This window comes from Budorcas taxicolor, chromosome 25 (assembly GCF_023091745.1).
Source record: "Budorcas taxicolor isolate Tak-1 chromosome 25, Takin1.1, whole genome shotgun sequence".
NCBI lineage: Eukaryota > Metazoa > Chordata > Mammalia > Artiodactyla > Bovidae > Budorcas > Budorcas taxicolor.
The window spans coordinates 49321183-49340187 of NC_068934.1; the positions used below are offsets into that span (position 1 = coordinate 49321183).

The 19005-nt window shown below is 60.1% G+C and overlaps 2 protein-coding genes across 7 annotated transcripts in view; both read left to right on the top strand.

The window, feature by feature from the left end:
* CARS1 (cysteinyl-tRNA synthetase 1) overlaps positions 1–7519 on the top strand; it is a 45279-nt gene extending 37760 nt beyond the window's left edge. For all 3 annotated transcript variants that reach the window (XM_052662542.1, XM_052662543.1, XM_052662544.1), the window contains 5 exons: positions 2875–2955; positions 3472–3539; positions 6324–6383; positions 6713–6796; positions 7273–7519. In XM_052662542.1, the coding sequence (XP_052518502.1) occupies positions 2875–2955; positions 3472–3539; positions 6324–6383; positions 6713–6796; positions 7273–7407 (428 nt within the window). In that variant the 3' untranslated portion in view covers positions 7408–7519. The remainder of the gene's footprint in view (positions 1–2874; positions 2956–3471; positions 3540–6323; positions 6384–6712; positions 6797–7272) is intronic.
* Positions 7520–16650: 9131 nt separating this feature from the next.
* Positions 16651–19005, top strand: part of NAP1L4 (nucleosome assembly protein 1 like 4) — a 51232-nt gene continuing 48877 nt past the window's right edge. For 2 of the 4 annotated variants that reach the window (XM_052662168.1, XM_052662164.1), the window contains exon 1: positions 16651–16727. The gene's annotated coding sequence lies outside the window, so the exon portion shown is untranslated. The other 2 variants (XM_052662165.1, XM_052662167.1) reach the window with 2 other exon arrangements.

Genomic DNA, 19005 nt, shown 5'->3' on the forward strand with positions numbered 1-19005 from the left:
CTGTGCACAGGCTCCCCGACCCCACCTCGGGCAGGTCTCCCCGCTGTCCCGCACCCAGCCCACTGCTGCCCAGCACCTCCCCCACGGGGCCGCCTCCACTCCTGTCCAGGCCTCGCGTGAGGTTCTGCCCCAGACTCGGGGCCTGCTCCTCCAGCCTGGACTCTGCGGGCGGAAGCCTTGGCTTTACTCCTGCCGGCATGGCGGTGGCGGGGCCGGAACCTTCCGTCTCCACCCACGCGCGTCTCCCCTCCCCGGAGGCCGGCTCCCCCCGTGACCCTCTCTTAGGGTCATGTGAGTTGCTCTCACACGTTTGTTCCAGACGTTTAAGAGTCGGTTTATTGAATTCCTCGAAAATACCCAACTGGGGTTTTCCCTTAAAAAAGAATAGTTAATTGAGGTGAAACTCACATGCCATAAAACAGGCCACGTTGAGGTGCCCATTCAGGCTCCCAGTGCCTTCCTGTCCTGCGCAGTGCCGTCCCCTTCCGGCCCCCAAAGTCCCCACCCTCCAGAGGCACTCCCCTCCCCCAGCCTCTGGCCGCCGCCAGCCTGCCTTGTGTCTTGGGGTTGTCCCGTTGTGGGCGTTTTACGTAAATGGATCATATGGCAGAGGATGAGATGGTCGGATGGCATCACTGACCCAGTGAACGTGAGTTTGAGCGAACCCTGGGAGATGGTGAGGGACAGAGAGGGACGCCTGACGTGCTGCAGTCCACGGGGTCGCAGAGTGGAACGTGTCTTGGCGACTGAACAGCAGAAACCAGCACGTGACCTTGTCTGTCTGTCTTACCCATTGTTCCCTGAGAAGTTCAGAGAGATCCAGGGTCAGTAGAATCCCTGGGATGCTACCCGGCTTTCCCGTCTCTTAAGTTCACTCTATTCTCCCAGGTTTCTTTTGCATCTCAGTTCAATTCAGTTGCTCAGTTGTGTCCGACTCTTTGCAGCCCCATGAATCGCAGCATGCCAGGCCTCCCTGTCCATCACCCACTCCCGGGGTTCACTCAGACTCACGTCCATCGAGTCATGATGCCATCCAGCCATCTCATCCTCGGTCGTCCCCTTCTCCTCCTGCCCCCAATCCCTCCCAGCATCAAGGTCTTTTCCAGTGAGTCAGCTCTCCGCATGAGGCCTCGTGCAGGGATAAAGATGGGACTTTCTGCCACAGGGGCAGGGAGCAGACCCCTTCCAGCCTGTTCTTTGGCTGCTTGTGTCTGCTTCTCAGGAGGATGTTTTCAACGTCACCCACGCTGTGGCACGTGGCCGTGCCTCCTTCCTGTTTATGTCCGTGATTGTCCACTGTGCGTGCGTGCTGCGTTCTGTTCATCTGTTAGCCCTGGGTGGATGTTTGGGCTGTTTGCACCTTTGGTGCACAGCGCTGCTGTGAACACGTGTCTGTAAGCGTCAGCGTGGCCCCTGTGCTCACGTGTTTTGGGCGCACACCTAGGAGAGGAGCTGAGGGGCCTTGCGGTAGTTCCGCGTTTAACGACTGTGTAGTGAGTGTGCTGAAAAGTGCTCAGTTGTGTCTGACCCTGCGACCCCACAGACTGTGGCCCGCCAGGCTCCTCTGTGCATGGGATTCTCTGGGCAACAGTACTGGAGTGGGTTACCATTCCCTTCTCCAGGGGATCTTCCCAATGCAGGGATCGAACCCAGGTCTCCTGCGTTGCAGGCAGATGCTTTACCCTCTGAGCCACCAGGGAAGCCCCTTAACTTCCTGAGGGCCTGCCCGAGCACTTTCCGTAGTGCCTGCACCGTTATACATCCCCACCAACGGTGCACAAGGGTTCCCGTTTGTCCGGGCCGTTATCAGCACACCGGTCGCTTTCTGTCCATCGTCGTCACAGCCATCCTGGTGGGTGTGATGGTGTCTCGCCACGGCTGTGATCTGCATGACGTGATGATGAGCAACGAGCGGCTTGGCCGTCTGCACGTCTCCTCTGGAGAGGTGTCTGTCCAGGCCCTTGGCTCGTTTTCAGTTGGGCCCTTTGTCTTGCTGTTTAGTTGTCGGAGCTCTGTATTTGTTCTGGACACTAGAGCCTCTTCAGATCCATGACTCTGAGGAGGCTGGGGAGAAAGCGGCTGTACAGTAACCAACAGGTTTGGAAAGAAAGCCTGGAGGGAGATTTGTGCTCCGTGGACCGGAGCAGGTCTCTGTGGACGTGAGGAGCCCACCTAGAGGACAGCCCCTGAGGGGTCCCAGGCAGGCATGGCCCACCCCCAGGCCGCGGCGGTGACGGTGAAGCTGGCCCACTTCCTCTTACGGCGCGAGTGGCCACTGGGCACTTGCTTCAGCCAGTGCCCTGGGGCCTCCTCGGGGGGCGGGCCATTGAGTGAAGGCCCCCTGGGGCAGAATGAGAGGAGGAACCAGACATAAAGACCACCATCCCCCAAGTCCTGTCTGGGGGCCGGAACGGGTGTCGAGAAGCGGGAGGCTGCCTGCTGCTTGCGCGCGTGGCTGTGGCTGCTCTGAGCCGACAGCAGGGAGCCTGTCCGGGGCTGGTCGTGGCCTCGGGGCTCAGAACAAGCCCCTGGCCTCGGGTGGAGGGACGCGGCTGCCTCTCCCAGGATCGCGGCGCCCTGGCCACGGGGCTCAATGTTCCCAGGTGCCCGGGGGCCCCCTCTGTGCGGCGGAGCCCTGGTCTCCCCAGGCCTGCCGTCACGCTGGGCTGTCCCCACGCAGGGTCCTCGGGGCCAGGCTGTGTGCCCGCAGCTCAGCAGGGCCCCGCGCTGGGCCCAGGCTGTGGGGTCCCGGGGGTCTGCTCTGCACTCCGTGGTGCCCGTAGTGCCCGTGTCGGCTTCTCCTGCCTCCGCCACCAGCGGAGAGTGCCCAGGCATTCCCGCGCCCAAGGGCTGAGCTGTGTCCTCTGCCCACAGTGCCCGAGGTCCTCCAACTGAGCGACGCCCTGCGGGACGACATTCTGCCCGAGCTGGGGGTGCGGCTGGAAGACCACGAAGGTGGGTCCTCTGGCTGTGATGGGCGGACACCGGGGGCGGGGGGGGCTGCCAGGTGTGGCTGGCTCTCGAGAGGAGAGCTGCTGGGACGGGTCCGAGGGCACTGCGCCTTTTACAGGATCCACAGGGCTGGATCGTGCCTCTTGGGTGTCACGCCAGCCCCTCCTCTGTCTGAAAGGTGACATCTGGGGCTCTGCTCCTGCGGCCTGACTGCCCGGCACCCCGATTCTGCAGGGACCTGTCCCTCGGGAGGCAGCCTGTGTCGTGTGGATCGTCAGCGAGTTTGACAGCTTGTCTTGGCTGGGGTTTGGGCTGCACAGAAAATGATCGGGTTTTAAACACTCAGGAGAAAGTCTCACTTTGTGACGCCTGGCTGTTCGGGCCCCCCCACAGCACAGTTAACGTTTGGTCTGTGGGAGCAGTAAGGGAGGGCTTCCCTGCTGCCCTCTGGGGGCCCCGAGGGCGGGAGTGGTGGGCACAGGGATGGGCTCAGGAGTCTCACGGCCGTTTGCCTTTCAGGACTGCCCACCGTGGTCAAGCTGGTGGACAGAGACGCCTTACTGAGAGAGAGAGAAGAAAAGCAACGGGTGGGTGAAGCCACAGGAGCCGGTGCTGGCCGCCTGCTGGGCGTGATGACCTCGGGCGCATGTGCGCTGCACACGGAGGATCAGTGTTTACAGTCTTATTAAGCTCCAGTGTTTGTAAAGGTCGAACGGGAGGACAAACCAGCTAGGCAAATACTTGGCAGTTAAACAGCAACAGTGTCAGCTCCTAATGAAGAGCAGAGCGTGAGGGGAGGTCTGTTGCTTCGGGTGACCTGGAGACGGGTGATCCCACCTGCCTGTCACCCGAAGTGTCACCTCAGCCCAGGGGTGAGTGTGTATCCACCTCCCTCTTCCCCGTTCCCAGGATGAGCACGTCTCACTCCCCGTCCTCCCCGTCCCCGGGAGTGAGCGTGTCTCACTCCCCGTCCTCCCCGTCCCCGGGGGTGAGCGTGTCCCCCTCCATCCTCCCCGTCCCCGGGGGTGAGCGTGTCTCACTGTCCCTCCTCCCCGTCCCCGGGGGTGAGCGTGTCTCACTCCCCGTCCTCCCCGTCCCCGGGGGTGAGCGTGTCTCACTCCCCGTCCTCCCCGTCCCCGGGGGTGAGCGTGTCTCACTCTCCGTCCTCCCCGTCCCCGGGGGTGAGCGTGACCCCCTCCATCCTCCCCGTCCCCGGGGGTGAGCGTGTCTCACTCTCCGTCCTCCCCTTCCCCGGGGGTGAGCGTGATGCCCTCCATCCTCCCCGTCCCCGGGGGTGAGCGTGTCTCACTCTCCGTCCTCCCCGTCCCCGGGGGTGAGCGTGACCCCCTCCATCCTCCCCGTCCCCGGGGGTGAGCGTGTCTCACTCCCCGTCCTCCCCGTCCCCGGGGGTGAGCGTGTCTCACTCCCCGTCCTCCCCGTCCCCGGGGGTGAGCGTGTCTCACTCCCCGTCCTCCCCGTCCCCGGGGGTGAGCGTGTCTCACTCCCCGTCCTCCCCGTCCCCGGGGGTGAGCGTGTCTCACTCCCCGTCCTCCCCGTCCCCGGGGGTGAGCGTGTCTCACTCCCCGTCCTCCCCGTCCCCGGGGGTGAGCGTGTCTCACTCCCCGTCCTCCCCGTCCCCGGGGGTGAGCGTGTCTCACTCCCCGTCCTCCCCGTCCCCGGGGGTGAGCGTGTCTCACTCCCCGTCCTCCCCGTCCCCGGGGGTGAGCGTGTCTCACTCCCCGTCCTCCCCGTCCCCGGGGGTGAGCGTGTCTCACTCCCCGTCCTCCCCGTCCCCGGGGGTGAGCGTGTCTCACTCCCCGTCCTCCCCGTCCCCGGGGGTGAGCGTGTCTCACTCCCCGTCCTCCCCGTCCCCGGGGGTGAGCGTGTCCCCATCCTTCCTCCCCGTCCCCGGGGGTGAGCGTGTCTCACTCCCCGTCCTCCCCGTCCCCGGGGGTGAGCGTGTCCCCCTCCATCCTCCCCGTCCCCGGGGGTGAGCGTGTCTCACTGTCCCTCCTCCCCGTCCCCGGGGGTGAGCGTGTCTCACTCCCCGTCCTCCCCGTCCCCGGGGGTGAGCGTGTCTCACTCCCCGTCCTCCCTGTCCCCGGGGGTGAGCGTGTCTCACTCTCCGTCCTCCCCGTCCCCGGGGGTGAGCGTGACCCCCTCCATCCTCCCCGTCCCCGGGGGTGAGCGTGTCTCACTCTCCGTCCTCCCCGTCCCCGGGGGTGAGCGTGACGCCCTCCATCCTCCCCGTCCCCGGGGGTGAGCGTGTCTCACCCTCCGTCCTCCCCGTCCCCGGGGGTGAGCGTGACCCCCTCCATCCTCCCCGTCCCCGGGGGTGAGCGTGTCTCACTCCCCGTCCTCCCCGTCCCCGGGGGTGAGCGTGTCTCACTCCCCGTCCTCCCCGTCCCCGGGGGTGAGCGTGTCTCACTCCCCGTCCTCCCCGTCCCCGGGGGTGAGCGTGTCTCACTCTCCGTCCTCCCCGTCCCCGGGGGTGAGCGTGTCTCACTCCCCGTCCTCCCCGTCCCCGGGGGTGAGCGTCTCACTCTCCCCCCTCCCCGTCCCCGGGGGTGAGCGTGTTGTCACACCTCCCTCTGCCCCAGCCCGCGTCCTTCTCACACGTCGGACCCCCTAGAGTGCTGGGAGCAGGATTGCTCCGTGAATCAGGACCAACCCCGCTCTCGAGGACTCGGTGTCCTGCAGAGAAACGGGACGGCAGTTGCCCTTCAGCAGCGCTGGGCACAGCTCATGGGCTGGGCCCACGAGGCCGTAGGAGGAGGCCGCTGTCGAGCTGCGTTTGGGGGCCGGGAGGGGCCTCCGCAGATGTCCAGGAGGAGTGGTGAGGTGGCGGGGTTGCCCGTGCCCTGGGGCGCCGTTGTGGACTCCAGGAAGGGTGTACGCGGCGAGTGACTCAGCACACCCACGGTGGGCTCCAGGCCGCTCCTCGCGGTCACGCAGCCCGGCACCCGGGCCGCCTGTTCCCTGGGTGGCGCTGCCTGCTAGGGCTCACCATGCCGTCCCTGGTCCCACCGCATGGCTGGGTGGGCTTCTGCTCCCTCCTTCATGGTGGCCATGCTGAGGGTGACCTCGCGTGTGGCGCCCACTCCCTGCCCTGTGTCCAGAGCGGGGCCGGGCAGGGGGCAGCTTGTGGGGAGTGGCAGGGGGCAGCAAGGGGCTTGTCCTGTCGGTCTCCCCCTTGAGTGAGGCTGGGCAGGGGGCAGCAGGGGGCTTGTCCCATTGCTCTCCCCCTTGAGCAGGGCTGGGCAGGGGGCAGCTTGTGGGGAGTGGCAGGGGGCAGCAGGGGGCTTGTCCCGTTGCCCTCCCCCTCAAGCGGGGCCGGGGCAGCTAAGGTCACGGGGTCTGCTGTCCCACAGGTGGAAGAGGAGAAGAGGAGGAAGAAAGAGGAGGCCGCCAGGAAGAGACAGGAGCGAGAGGTAGCGTCTGCCTGTGGTGGGGGCTCCCAGAAGGAAGGCACGTTGACCCCCGCTCTGCCGTCCGTGTCTCTCACGGCCCAGCTGCCCCCCACCTCCGTCCCACGCGTCCACGTGGTGCCCCAGGGAGGCGGCGGCTGCAGGCTGGCGCCTGCTGCCCTGACCCTGCCGTGCACCCCGCACCCCTCTGTCCTGCAGAAAACCTCCACTTGCTGCCTTTACCTCCCCCTGCCTGGGTGTCGCTTTGGGCTTTCTGTTGCTCCCTGAACTTGGGGGCTGGCGTGGGGGCCCCCCTGTGGGCTCGGAGCAGTGACCCCACGTGTGTATTCCAGGCAGCAAAGCTGGCCAAGATGAAGATCCCACCCAGTGAGATGTTCTTATCGGAAAGTGACAAATACTCCAAGTTTGATGAAAACGTAAGAGGCACCTCTTTTTTCCTCTTCAGGGTGTTGTTAGATCATGAACCGGGGACGGCAGTGGTTTTAACTTGGTTGAAGAGTGTCTCTGCCCAGGAAGACGGGCTCGTGTGGGCTGTGTAGGTCCAGCCTGTGTGCGGGACTGCCCTCCGTCAGCACGGGGCTGGTTAGGAGTTTGCAGAGCCTGTCCCCGCAGACGGTCCGGAGGACATGGCACAGCCATGCCCCTGGCCAGGGGTTCCACAGCGGGACCCTCCCGAGACCCTCGGGCCCCTTGTGCTCTTGTGTGTGTTCACTGTGTGCTTTTCAGCTCACACTAGCAAGGAGGCCGCCGACCCAGCTGGGCACCATGCCGCTCAGCCTTGGGCAGGAGGTTGGTCCCCAGAGGCCCCGACGCCACGGATCGGGGTGCTGGGTGCAGAGTGTGGTGTGGGGGCAGGGGTGCCCAGAGTGACCGCCGCGCTCTCGCCCCCCAGGGTCTGCCCACGCATGACTCCGAAGGCAAAGAGCTGAGCAAAGGGCAGGCCAAGAAGCTGCGGAAGCTGTTCGAGGCTCAGGAGAGGCTGCACTTGGAGTACCTGCAGCTGGCTCAGAACGGGGGCCCCCCGTGACCCCCGGGCCCCGCCCACGCTCCCGCCTGTGCACAGGGGCCCTCGGCCCGAGTGAAGCGCTCTGTCCACAGAGGGCCGGGCCGCCTCCTGCTCTGAGTCGTCAGTAATAAAGTCTTCCCAATCGGGGGCTGGGCTCTGTCTGCCGTCAGCCTGCACAATCAGCGCACGCCGGGCTGGCCGGGCTGCTGGGTCAGGAGGTCACAACTCGGGGGCTCAGACCGCTGAGTGGCTTCAACCGAGGACCGTCCCCCAGCACCCCCACCCCCCCAGTACTGATGGCTATCAGCTAATCTCTGCTGTGTGGGCGCATTGGGAGGCATTTGAGCAGGAAAAAGACGGGCTCAAACTGGCAGAGCCTGCGGCGCCTCACACAAAGCCTGCCCGGCCGCGCACTCAAATCCTGCTAGCTCAGCTTGCCGCCCTGTCTCTACGGCAATCCTGCAGGCGGGTGGGCAGGCAGCAGGGCTGGCTCAGCACCCCCAGGGTGAGATGGGGGCCGCTTGTTTTCGGGTCTCTGCCCAGGAGCATGTCCTCCCCACCCCCATTCACACGTTTTCACTCTCGGAGGAGGAGGAGAATTCCCACTGAGCTCCAAGGCGTGTCTCCAGCCTTGGTCCAGGCGGGGGCACTGAGGGAGCCAGGTGGGCTCCGCAAGGACCACGATGGGGTCCTCGGGGCCGGGCCGACGGGCTGCGGGTCATCGTCCCGTTCTCATGTGGCAGTCGGTGCAGTGACCCGGCCCGTGGTTAGGGGGGTGTTGGCCATGCCCAGGGCTGGGCCTGCTTACCCTGCACCCTGCCCACAGGAGCTCTGCTGGCAGAGCAGGTGGGAGCACGTGCCCACCCACGCTGGCTGCACTGGGGGGCCCAGCCCCGCGGGGGCACGAGAGTGGGCCCCGCAAGGACGGGCTCTGGGCATCAGTGTTGGCATGCTGGGGCGCTTCACTTGTGTCCGACAGCGACCCCCAGGCTGCGGCCCCCGGCTCCTCTGTCTGTGGGATTCTCCAGGCTAGAATACTGGGGTAGGTTGCCCACACACCACTTTCTGCAGGGGACCTTGCCGACCCAGGGATTGATATGTTCAACAACAAAAAACAGACACCAGTAAGGGAAAAAAAGCCGCAAAACAGTGAGACAAGCCCAGGCCAGTTACCCAGTGCTGCCCTGCAAGCCACCCCAGCTCTCAGTGCTGACGTGACAATGACCTTATCGTTGAGTCTGGCCCCGCCTGGCGGGTCTCGGTCAGGGCCCTCACTGGGTGCGCTCAGGGCAGGGTCTGCGCTCTGGAGCCGGGGTGCTGGGTGGGGGCCCCCAGGTCCACGGCCTCGGTGCTCCCCAGAGAGACAGGCACCACGTGCCCTTGGGTGTCTTAATTTCAGAGGTCTCAGGGGCCCCCCCATCACCCCCCGAGGTGGGGGGCATGGCGAGGGTGGGGAAGAGGGCAGCAGCCGTTTAGGAAAGCGCCCCTTCACCCGGTCACAGTGGCTCCGTGGGTTGGAGTGAGAACGCGCCCCTCTGCTGCACATCACTGGGGGATGTTCCGAGGCCAGAGCAGAGGAGTCACGTGGGACCCTGACACTGTGTTGCTGCGCAGAGCGCCACATGGCTGTCACCCCTGCGGGGTGCGGGGACAGAGCTCTGCGTGAGAGGAGGGGTCCCGGAGGGAGGAAACAGCGGGCACTCACCCTCGGCTTGTCGACACTGGGCGTTTCCTGGCCCTGCAGGTGGAGGGGCTGCCCTGGTGGATGTGAGCACCCAGGCCAGTTCCGGCTCTGAGCGGCAGCCCCCTCCTGGGCGGAAACAGCCCGAAAGGAAGGAAGACGTGGGGCAGACCAGGAACCGCACAGTGATCAGGGGTCTCCGGGACATCAGGCAGAGGGTCCAACGGGGTAAGATCCCGTGAGATGACCTCAAGAGCCTGGAGGTGCAGAGTGGGGGCTGACTAGAAAGGGCAGCAAGAGGGGCCTTCGCAGTGGCAAGGGGTCTGGATCCCTCACCCCTCGGCCACGGTGGTGGCTGCAGGAATCCACGCCGGAGGCCACGTGCCCCCAGGACTGCTCTCCAGGCACAGATCTTGGGTGAGACGTAAGTGCCAGGAAATCACGAGGAGGGCACAGGGAGCCTTCTGCTGCAGCTTCCTGGAACCTCTTACTATTTCAAAGTCAAAGCCTCAGCAGCCTCCCCTGGCCCAGTCTGGGAAGACCCAGGCACTGAAAAGAAGGAGCCGTTGAAATCCGGCGTCCACACTTGCCCTCGAGGGCAAAGAAGACCAAGATGTCATACCTGTCACCATGGGAGGGGACATGTGGCCCACAAACTTGCTTTTCCTAAGTGGCAAGATTAAGCATCTCCACCCCCATGGACACTGCGCTTCAGGGCCCCCAGTGGCCCCACTGAAAGGGGCAGCGGGCCAGCGGACGGAACAGGGCGGTTGGACAGCCTCTGTTCCCAGGCCCTGAGTGCGGCCCTGACTCGGGCCGGGGCCATCGGTGGGCTCTGAGCTGAAAGTTGGGAGCTGACGGTTCTCACGATGGTGGAGCGTCATCCTGCGGGTGGCTTGGAGGTGACGGGGACCAGGAAAGGTGTGCTCTGCCCATCACCCCTCCCTGCATCTTTCAGTCCCCACATCCCCCGAGAGGGACACATGGGCCTGGGGTCCGCTGCGGGGGAGAGCCGGGCTAACCTGCACAGAGAGGTCTTTCCACCAGGAACACAGAGTCAGCACTGAGGTAAGCTTCCAGACCCGTGCCGCCCAGGCAGACCCTGGCTCCGACGTAGCTGAGGCTGGAGAGCGGCCGCCTCCAGTGCTCGGGGTGAGGCCCCTGCCCCTGGTCGGAGGCCCCTCGTGGAGGAGGCCATCCGCCTCACGAACTGCTCACAGGCTGCACTGGGGAGCCAGGCACAGGCAGGCGGTGCCCACGGAGGCGGACGGGCTCCTCCAGGAGGTGGGGCCCGAGAAGCACCAGCACCACCCCCAGCGTGTGGGCCTTGATGCACAAACCTGCCGCAGAGACGTCCAGGGACATTCACGTGTGGACCGGGCGTGGTGTGACTAAGGGGCTCTCGGTTCTGTTCGCGCGATCGTGCGGGCTGTGTCCCCGTGTCTTAGTTTAGGACAGCGCAGTGTGAGGTCCGTCACGGAGTCTTCAGCCGAAACGGCGGATGAAGCAATCAAGCACACACTTGTGGTCACATCAGAGCACCGGCGTCTGTCCCGTGTTCGAGACTCTTCACGATCTGGTATTCTTTGTAACATGCCGCCAGGGAACCCTCTCATCTTTATTTATTTATTTGCTTATTTTTTTGGCTATGGCTGCACAGCATGCAGAGTCTTAGTTCCCTGACCAGGGGCTGAACCCACCCCCCCTGCATTGGAAGCATGGAGTCTTCACCACTGGACCGCCAGGGAGGTCCTTCACCCTCTTGTCTTTAGTGGAGAACATGAGCCCTGCCCTGCAGCTGAAAAGGGCGGGGTGGGGAGTGGGGACTGGCCCCGGCCAGGGTGCCTGCAGGGGGTGTGGGGGTCCCAGGAGGTTCCCCACCCCACCGCAGCCTTGTCAGCAGAGTCCTTGCTGTCCCCTTTGCACTTGGCCTTTGTACCCTCACAAGCCACAGCAGAACCTTCTGGAACAAGATGGGGTGAAAAACTTTATTTTAACTTGGAAAATATCAATTCACTAGTAAAATTCTGTTTCTTTCGTGTGTGTGTATGAAACCTCTTTCCAGCTTTAAGACCCAGAATTGTCTTCCTGCATGTCTTCCTGTGCTCATCTGCTTCGGTCACGTCCGACTCTGCGACCCTGTGGACCACAACCTGCAGGCGCCTCTGTCCCTCGGATTCTCCAGGCAAGAACACTGGAGTGGGTTGCCATGCTCTCCTCCAGGGGATCTTCCCAACCTAGGGATTGAACCCACGTGTCTTACATCTCTTGCACTGGCAGCTGGGTTCTTTACCGCTGGCTGCTATGGCTGCTAAGTCACTTCAGTTGTGTCCGACTCTGTGCGACCCCATAGATGGCAGCCCACCAGGCTCTGCTGCCCCTGGGATTCTCCAGGCAAGAACATTGGAGTGGGTTGCCATTTCCTTCTCCAATGCGTGAAAGTGAAAAGTGAAAGTGAAGTCGCTCAGTCGTGTCCGACCCTCAGCGACCCCATGGACTGCAGCCCACCAGGTTCCTCTACCCATGGGATTTTCTAGGCAAGAGTACTTACCACTGGCACCACCTGGGAAACCCAAAGTCTTCCTGCTTCTCTCTAAAGAAATCTTTCACGTTTTCATTATTTAAAAAAAATATTACAGATTCACAATTAAAAAAATCAAATCACGGGACTTCCCTGGTGGTTCAATGGTTAAGAATCTGCCTTAATGCCGGGGATGTGGGTTCGATCCCTGGTCGGGGAACCAAGAGCCCATGTGCTACAAGGAGGTTAAGACCAGGACAAAACTGAGGCTACGCGCGGCGACCGCAGAGTCCGCGCCCCGCGACCGCAGAGTGCGCGCGCCGCGACTGAGACCCAACACGGCCAGATACGTTTTTTAAAAAATCAAGTCGTGCAGCAAACTACCAGAATAAACTCGCGACCGAGTGTCTCCTTGAGGCCGTCTCTGAGCTCCTGGATCCTTCCCTCTAAGGGTGTGCGTTTACAGACACACCCCATGTCGGGCACCCCTCTCTCTGCACGGAATAAACAGGATGTTTTCTGAGGTCAGTATACTGCGATTTTCTGCTTCCTCTGTGTGTCCACGTGTGTGTGTCACGAGAGCATCGTGACCTGGGTGCCACCACCCTGGGGAAGCACGTGGGTGCTTCTGGGACTCAGGCTCCCCAGCTTCTACCAGCCCTGGGGGCTGTTTACTGAGCAGCGGCCCCCCTAGAGGTGAGGGCCAGGGTCCCCTCCAGGGCCAGTTTGCTTAATTTAAATCCATCTGTGGCTGTAATGTGGGGAGCGGGGCAGAAAATACAGTCAGAGTGCAGGCAGGTGAGGATGGCTGCCTGATCTCATGAGAGACGTGAAGAGACCGGGTGCAGTTTCCAAAGAGCCGCTGCGGCGAGGTCAGCTGCAGGGGGTTCCAGTTCCCGCTTCCGCTGGGGAGTCCAAGACCCAGTGCCTGAGATCTGAGATGTCAGACCCAGGCAGGGAGCTTGGGATGGCAAGGCTGGCATCACTCAGAGCCTGACATCTGCCCGTCACGCCCACGGGCAGGCGGGGACATGGCGTGCCGCCTGGCTGGGCGAGCACCTTGGGGCACCGGCCCGGGCTCACCTCCCAGTGGGACTCCCAGGCACTACCTTTGGGGCCATGAGCCACCCTGAGCTATTTGCAGGCCCTGGAATGCGGCTGGGATCATCAGAACAGACACTTGAGCAAAATGGTTTTTATGTTAATACATTGCCTGCATTGAACTGTACTCCCTAGCATCACAGAATGTTAGCACTAAAGGTTATCTGAAAGATCACTCACCTCCTTTAGTAGTTGAGGAAACTACTGTCCAAGAAGGTGAAAGTCTTTCTCAAGATCATAAATCCAGGACAGGGTCTCTCTGGATGGTTCATGATTTACAAGGAACAGTGGTCCCAATGTGAGCAGGTAGGGCGAGAGTTTGGGGCCCCCTGGTGGCTCAGAAGGTGAAGAATCTGCCTGTAATGCAGATTCATCCCTGGGTCGGGAAGATCCCCTGGAGAAGGGAATGGCTACCCACTCTAGTATTCTTGCCTGGAGAATTCTATGGACAGAGGAGCCTCGTGGGCTACAGTCCATAGGGTTGCACAGAGTCAGACAAAACTGAGCGACTTAACCCTTCCAGGATGAAAGTTACGCTGGGCAAGACTTTAAATCACTCCTAACATGCAATATAGACACACAGCATCCCCGCGTGAGTCCAACAGCATTTTCATCTAATAAGGAAACGCTGCTTTTTCTTCCATTGAATCCCAGATAAAGCTGTTGGCTTGTTGTTAAGGGGCTAAGTTGCATGGGGGAATGGGGAGAAAGAATAAGAAATACCTTTGACTGAAGGGACTTAAACACACACACACACCCCTGGGTTGTGGGGAAGTAGCATGTTACGATCTTTGGATATAAAAAGGGATTTGGATAGCCCGCCTTTCTTTTACACTTGTCTCCTAGTTGTGTGCTTTTTTAAAGATTTTTTAAATGTGGCCATTTTTAAAAAAATACTGAGTTTTTATAACACTGCTTCTGTTTCATGTTTGGGCTTTTTGGCTGTGAGGCAGGTGGGAGCTCAGCTCCCTGACCAGGGACTGAACCTGCCCCCTCTGTGGTGGAAGACAGAATTGTAACCACTGGACCACTGCAGAGGTCTGTGATTTCCACTTTAATGTATTAATATCACATACAAGTTGCACAGTCCTTATTGAAGTGACGTCGCTCAGTTGTGTCTGACTCTTTGCAACCCCATGGACTGTAGCCTACCAGGCTCCTCTGTCCACGGGATTTTCCAGGCAATAGTCCTCGAGTGGATTGCTATTTCCTTCTCCAATGATTTCTCTTACCGTCCCTGCTGTAGCTGATTCTGCTGATCATGTTATCAGTAAGTCTTCACCTTAACCAAAAAGCAGCCACAGCAAAACCAGGATCAACAGAAACGCCACAGCCTAGGCTGTGTGTCTCGGGGCTGTGCAACAGGAATTACAAAGGAACCACTCATCAGACCTAAATGTGGACAGTCATTCACACTTAACTGTATTCTGAGAGTATTGTGTTTGTTCCAAGGTAGCTCAAAAAGCTTTAAAAGTGCCCTTGAGGAAGTGGGGAAAACAATCTCATTGTAACAAGAATATACACAGGGACTTCTCTGGTGGTGCAATGGATGAGTCCGCCGGCCAGTGCAGGGGACACGGTTCGAGCCACTGAGGGAGTGTGTCACAACTGCTGAGCCGGAGCCCTAGGGCCCACGAGCTGCAGCTGCTGAGCCTGCCGTAGAGCCTGCGCTCCAGGAGAGGAGCCATCGCAATGAGAAAGCTTCACCCTGCAATGACGAGTAGCCGCTGCTCACTGCAGCTAGAGCAAGCCTGCACACAGCAACAGAACCTCGGCACTACCAAAAATAAGTAACATTTTAAAAATTACGTTAAAACAAGAATATATATACAGATGTGAAACAGGGAGATGGGGGATCTGGGAAACTGTGATGGTCCTCACCTCTGGTAGCTGAAAATACAGACACTATCTGCAAGAATAAGGGCAAGAAAAGTCAGCACGGAGAACCCTGTAAATTCAGCCATGATTTACTTTCCAAAATGGAATAGACAACTCCTAGCAGTTTTGCTTAAGTAACGTGGCCTCGAGAAAGCCACTTCACCCCCTTCTATGGATTTATCTGTTACCTCCTACAGATGCTATGCCATATTAATACATCTCTTTACTTCAGCAGTGACAACAGCAAGTTAGTTAGGTGTCCATCCTAGCACCTAAAACTTTGGACTAAAGAGTCCTAAGTAAAAAGAAGTTTCATGTAAAGTTACCCAGGGACCCTAATGCAGAAGTAGTATTTGAATTCTTTAGACACAAATGCAGCAAAAGGTGTCAGTAACTAAGTTGCAGCCTTTGTAATTCTTTCAATTTTTTGTTTTTATATTTCACAACAAAGTCCTTTGTGTAGCTTGTGAGCATAGTAATTAGATAATGTTTCAGATATCATTTTAGGAGCACAGGACTAAATAACAACTATTATAAAGGACTAATATGAGGGGAATGTTCTCTTAATACATGGCTTCCCAGGTGGCTCAGTGGTAAAGAATCCACCTGTCAATGCACGAGACAAGAGACAGAGTTTCCATCCCTGGGTCGGGAAGATCCCCTGGAGGAGGGAATGGCAACCTGCTCCAGTATTCTTGCCTGAGGAATTTCATGGACAGAGGAGCCTGGTGGGCCACAATCCTCGGGGTCAGAAAGAGTCGGACGCGACTGAGCACGCGTGCACGAACTGTATTTCTGAACCTGAGTAGGGATACTTTGAACTGTTTGGTCATATGTTAAATAAAGTATTTTTTGTTTTTAAAAAGATTCCTGATATTACTCGATTCTTTCTCATGAGCCGTAAATATAATTCTGACTTTATTTCTCAAAACGATCTTCATCATCTTTTAGCGGAAAATGTCACTTCATCAACCCGTTAGCAATTAAACTCCTGCTTTGGCTTGATTTTATTTTTTAAAGAGGATCTATGGAGACAGAGAAGGCCACGAGATGCAGCCACAGCCCAGAGCCCCCAGAAGCTGAAAGAGGCAGGAAGGATCCTCCCCGTGAGTCCCCTGGAGGTAACTGAGCCCTGTGACACCTTGATTTCTGCCTTCCAGCCTCCAGAGCCGTGAGAGAACACAAGGCTGTTGTGTTTTCTAAGCCCCACAGTTTGTGTCCCTTTGTTGTGCCAAAGGAAGTTGGGACAGCATTCTCAGTCCTGCTACCGACACAAAGGCTTTGGATAAGGTCGTCCACCTTGCCACCAATTCACTTAGGTGACCTGGAGAATGACAGGCTGCCTCACTGCAACCAGTGGAGCAAGGACCAGGTCCAGTGGTCAGCCCACAGCCTGCCCAACTAGTGCTGGTGTGGTGGGAGGGGTGCTCCACCAGCTCCCTGCCACCTGGAGTGTGCGGGGTAGGGTCGGGAAGGAAGAGGGGAGTCCACGAGCCAAGCCCTGCAGGCAGAACGAGCCTGGGGACCTGAGAGGGTAGACCTGGGCCAGGGGATCGCGGAGGTCGGCGGGGTCAGGGCGGGGTCAGCGCGCGTTCCTGGGAGTGGAGCTCAATCCGGGGTACCACGGGACACGGGAGGAATCCGAGACATTGCCCAGGCCCCCGGGGGACTGGGGAGGGGAGAGGGGTGCGCCCGAATCGGGGGTAGGGGGCTGCACAGGCCAGGGGTGGGGCGATTGAGGTGGGGAAAGGACTGCGCAGGCAGGGGTGGGTGGGTGAGGGGGCGAAAGGGGTGGCGCCCCGGTTGCACAGACGGGTACGCAGCAGCAAGCATCCTCCACGTGGGCCCCACGCGCCCCCGCCTCTTAAAGAGGCGAAACGAGCGCGGGCGCGCGCCCTGGTGACGTCACATGCCCTTATTTGCATGAGCGCGAGGGTCTCGGCGCCGCGTGCCCGGGACGGCCTCTGATTGGCCGGCGCCGGCGGCGCCGAAGCGTAGCGGACTTGCGCCGCGCTGGTCCAATAGCAGCCCGCTTTGCTCGAGGAGGGCGGTGACAGCGGACTCGGCCAATGGGCGGTGGTGTTGTTGGCGGCCACGGCGGCGCAGTCCCGGAGTGAGCGAAGCCCAGACGGCCGCCGCTACTGCCGCAGGAGGCGTGAGGTGCGGCGGTGAGGGCTCGGCTGGGTAACGCTTTTGTGGGGGCCGGCGGGGCCGGGGCCGGGCTGGCGGGGGCCGCGCCGGGGGCCGTCTCGGGGCGCCGCGGCGCCAGGGGCGGGGCCGGACCCGGAGTGGGCAGCGGGCGGGCGGGAGAGGAGCCCGGGGCGAGGCGGGCGGGGCCCGGCGGGCGGCCGGGAGGCGGCGGCAGGTGTCCGCGCGGCCGGAGGGTCAGGAGCGCTTTGTTCCCGCGCGGCCCCCGCCGGCCCTCCCGCCGGCCCTGCGACGTCCCGGAGCAGGTTGAGGCCGCGGGCCGGGCCGCGAGCGCCCGGGGCAGCGCGGAGCCTCCCGGGGCCTCTGTTTTCGGCCCCGGAGCCCTTCCCCGGGGCGGAGTGACCGCGATTCGCCGCCACCGCGGGCTCCGGGCCCGGGTTTGCTGGCGCGGCGGCACTTTGAGCGGCCCTTGCCGTCGTCGGGGCCGGGCGGCGCAGCGAGCCGGACGGGCCGGCGCGGCCGCGTCATTCTGCAGGCGGGGAAGCGCGGCCGGCCGACGAACCCAGCGCTGCCGGAGACGGTGACGGCAGTCACAGCGGTGTGCCTGTTGGTACCTGACTGCCTGGCCGCGTTCCCCTCCCTCCCCAGCCCTCTGTTTGCCGAATGCTTCTGTGCGTCCCAGCAGAGGGTCGCCCGGTCGCGATCAGACTTCCCGTCGTCCGCAGTGACTCCGGGTCTGGGTTCAGCATGAAGCCTTTTGGGCCCCGAGGAAGGCGGGGGTCGGGTTCCTGGCCAGGCGTGCCCATACCCTCCCTTGTCTGCGGGCCTGTGGTTCACGTGTCCCCTCCCCCCACCGACCTGTCCTGGTGGTTCAGTGGTGAAGAACCCACCTGTCCGTGCAGCAGGCCCCGGTTCGATCCCTGGTCTGGAAGATCCCCTGGAGAAGGAAACGGAAACCTCCCTCCAGTATTCTCATCTGGGAAGTCCCACGGTCAGGGGGGCCTGGTGGGCCAGAGTCCACGCGACCTCAAAAGAGTCGGGCACGACTGAGCCACTGAACAACAGCAACGTTGTGAGGTATAAGAATAGGCACCCGAAAGTTCTCAGAATGAGTCGTTGAACTTAAAAGTTGTCTTCTTTAAAATTACTCTTTTTTTTTTTTTTTAAATAACTGTTCCTCTTAAGTGATTAATAGTTGTCCTACACACCAGGACCTCTGATAGTCTCTTGGCTTGCGTTGACTCATTTCAGGAGTCTAATGACTTTTGAGATAAGCACTGTTGCTTTCCCCTGTAACCTCAGGAAGCTTGAGGCCCTGAGAGGGTTAAGTAAAGTGGTGTTTGCAGGGTGACAGAACTTGGGTTAAAATGCAAGCAGTTTTGTTTTTAAATTTTTAAAACATTTATTTAGGCCTATGGAGTCTTCATTGCTGCAGGAGGGCTTTCTCTAGGTCGGGGGCGGGGTACTCTCTCGCTGTGCGCGGGCTTCTCACTGCAGTGGCTGCTTTTGGTGTGGAGCTGGGGCTCTAGGGCACGCGGGCTTTGGTAGTTGCGCTTCCCAGCCTGTGCTCAGTAGCTGTGGCCAACGGACTTAGTTGCTTCACGACTCGGGGGATCTTCCCAGACCAGGGATTGAACCCCGTATTTCCTGCATTGGCAGGTGAATTCTTTACCAGTGAGCCACCTGGGAACTTTGCCTAACTTTACAGCTTCTCTGTAGAGAGGATGAAACGTTTTAATAAGAAGCTGTTTTTGTTATTGCAGTGAGCCTAACTGCGGAGAAGGCAATGGCAACCCACTCCAGTACTCTTGCCTGGAAAATCCCATGGATGGGGGAGCCTGGTGGGCTGCTGTCTGTGGGGTCACACAGAGTCCGACACGACTGAAGTGACTTAGCAGCAGCAGAGCCTAACTGAAGTCTAGGTTTTGAGGATTTGAGCTGGTTGATTATTTCTAGCTCCAGATTCTGTGATTCCACAGAATGCTAAGTGCTCTCCATAGTAGAATCTGGAAATGATTGCAGACAGCGATTAATGATAGCTAGTGGGATAAATAATATGCTAACATAAAAAAGACTTTCCAAGAAAGAAAGGTGGTGTTACGAGTGGGAATATATTTAAAAGATTGAGTGCTAAAGTGGAGGAAGGTGGCTTAAACATTAGCGTTATCTATTAGTGGTTAACTTGTTAAGATAGAGTTGACAGGAGAAGGAAATGCTAGAAAATGAATTTTCTCAATTTGTTAGCTGGTTTTTTTTTAAACTTGTTTCGTGACAGGGAAATTTTTTTCTT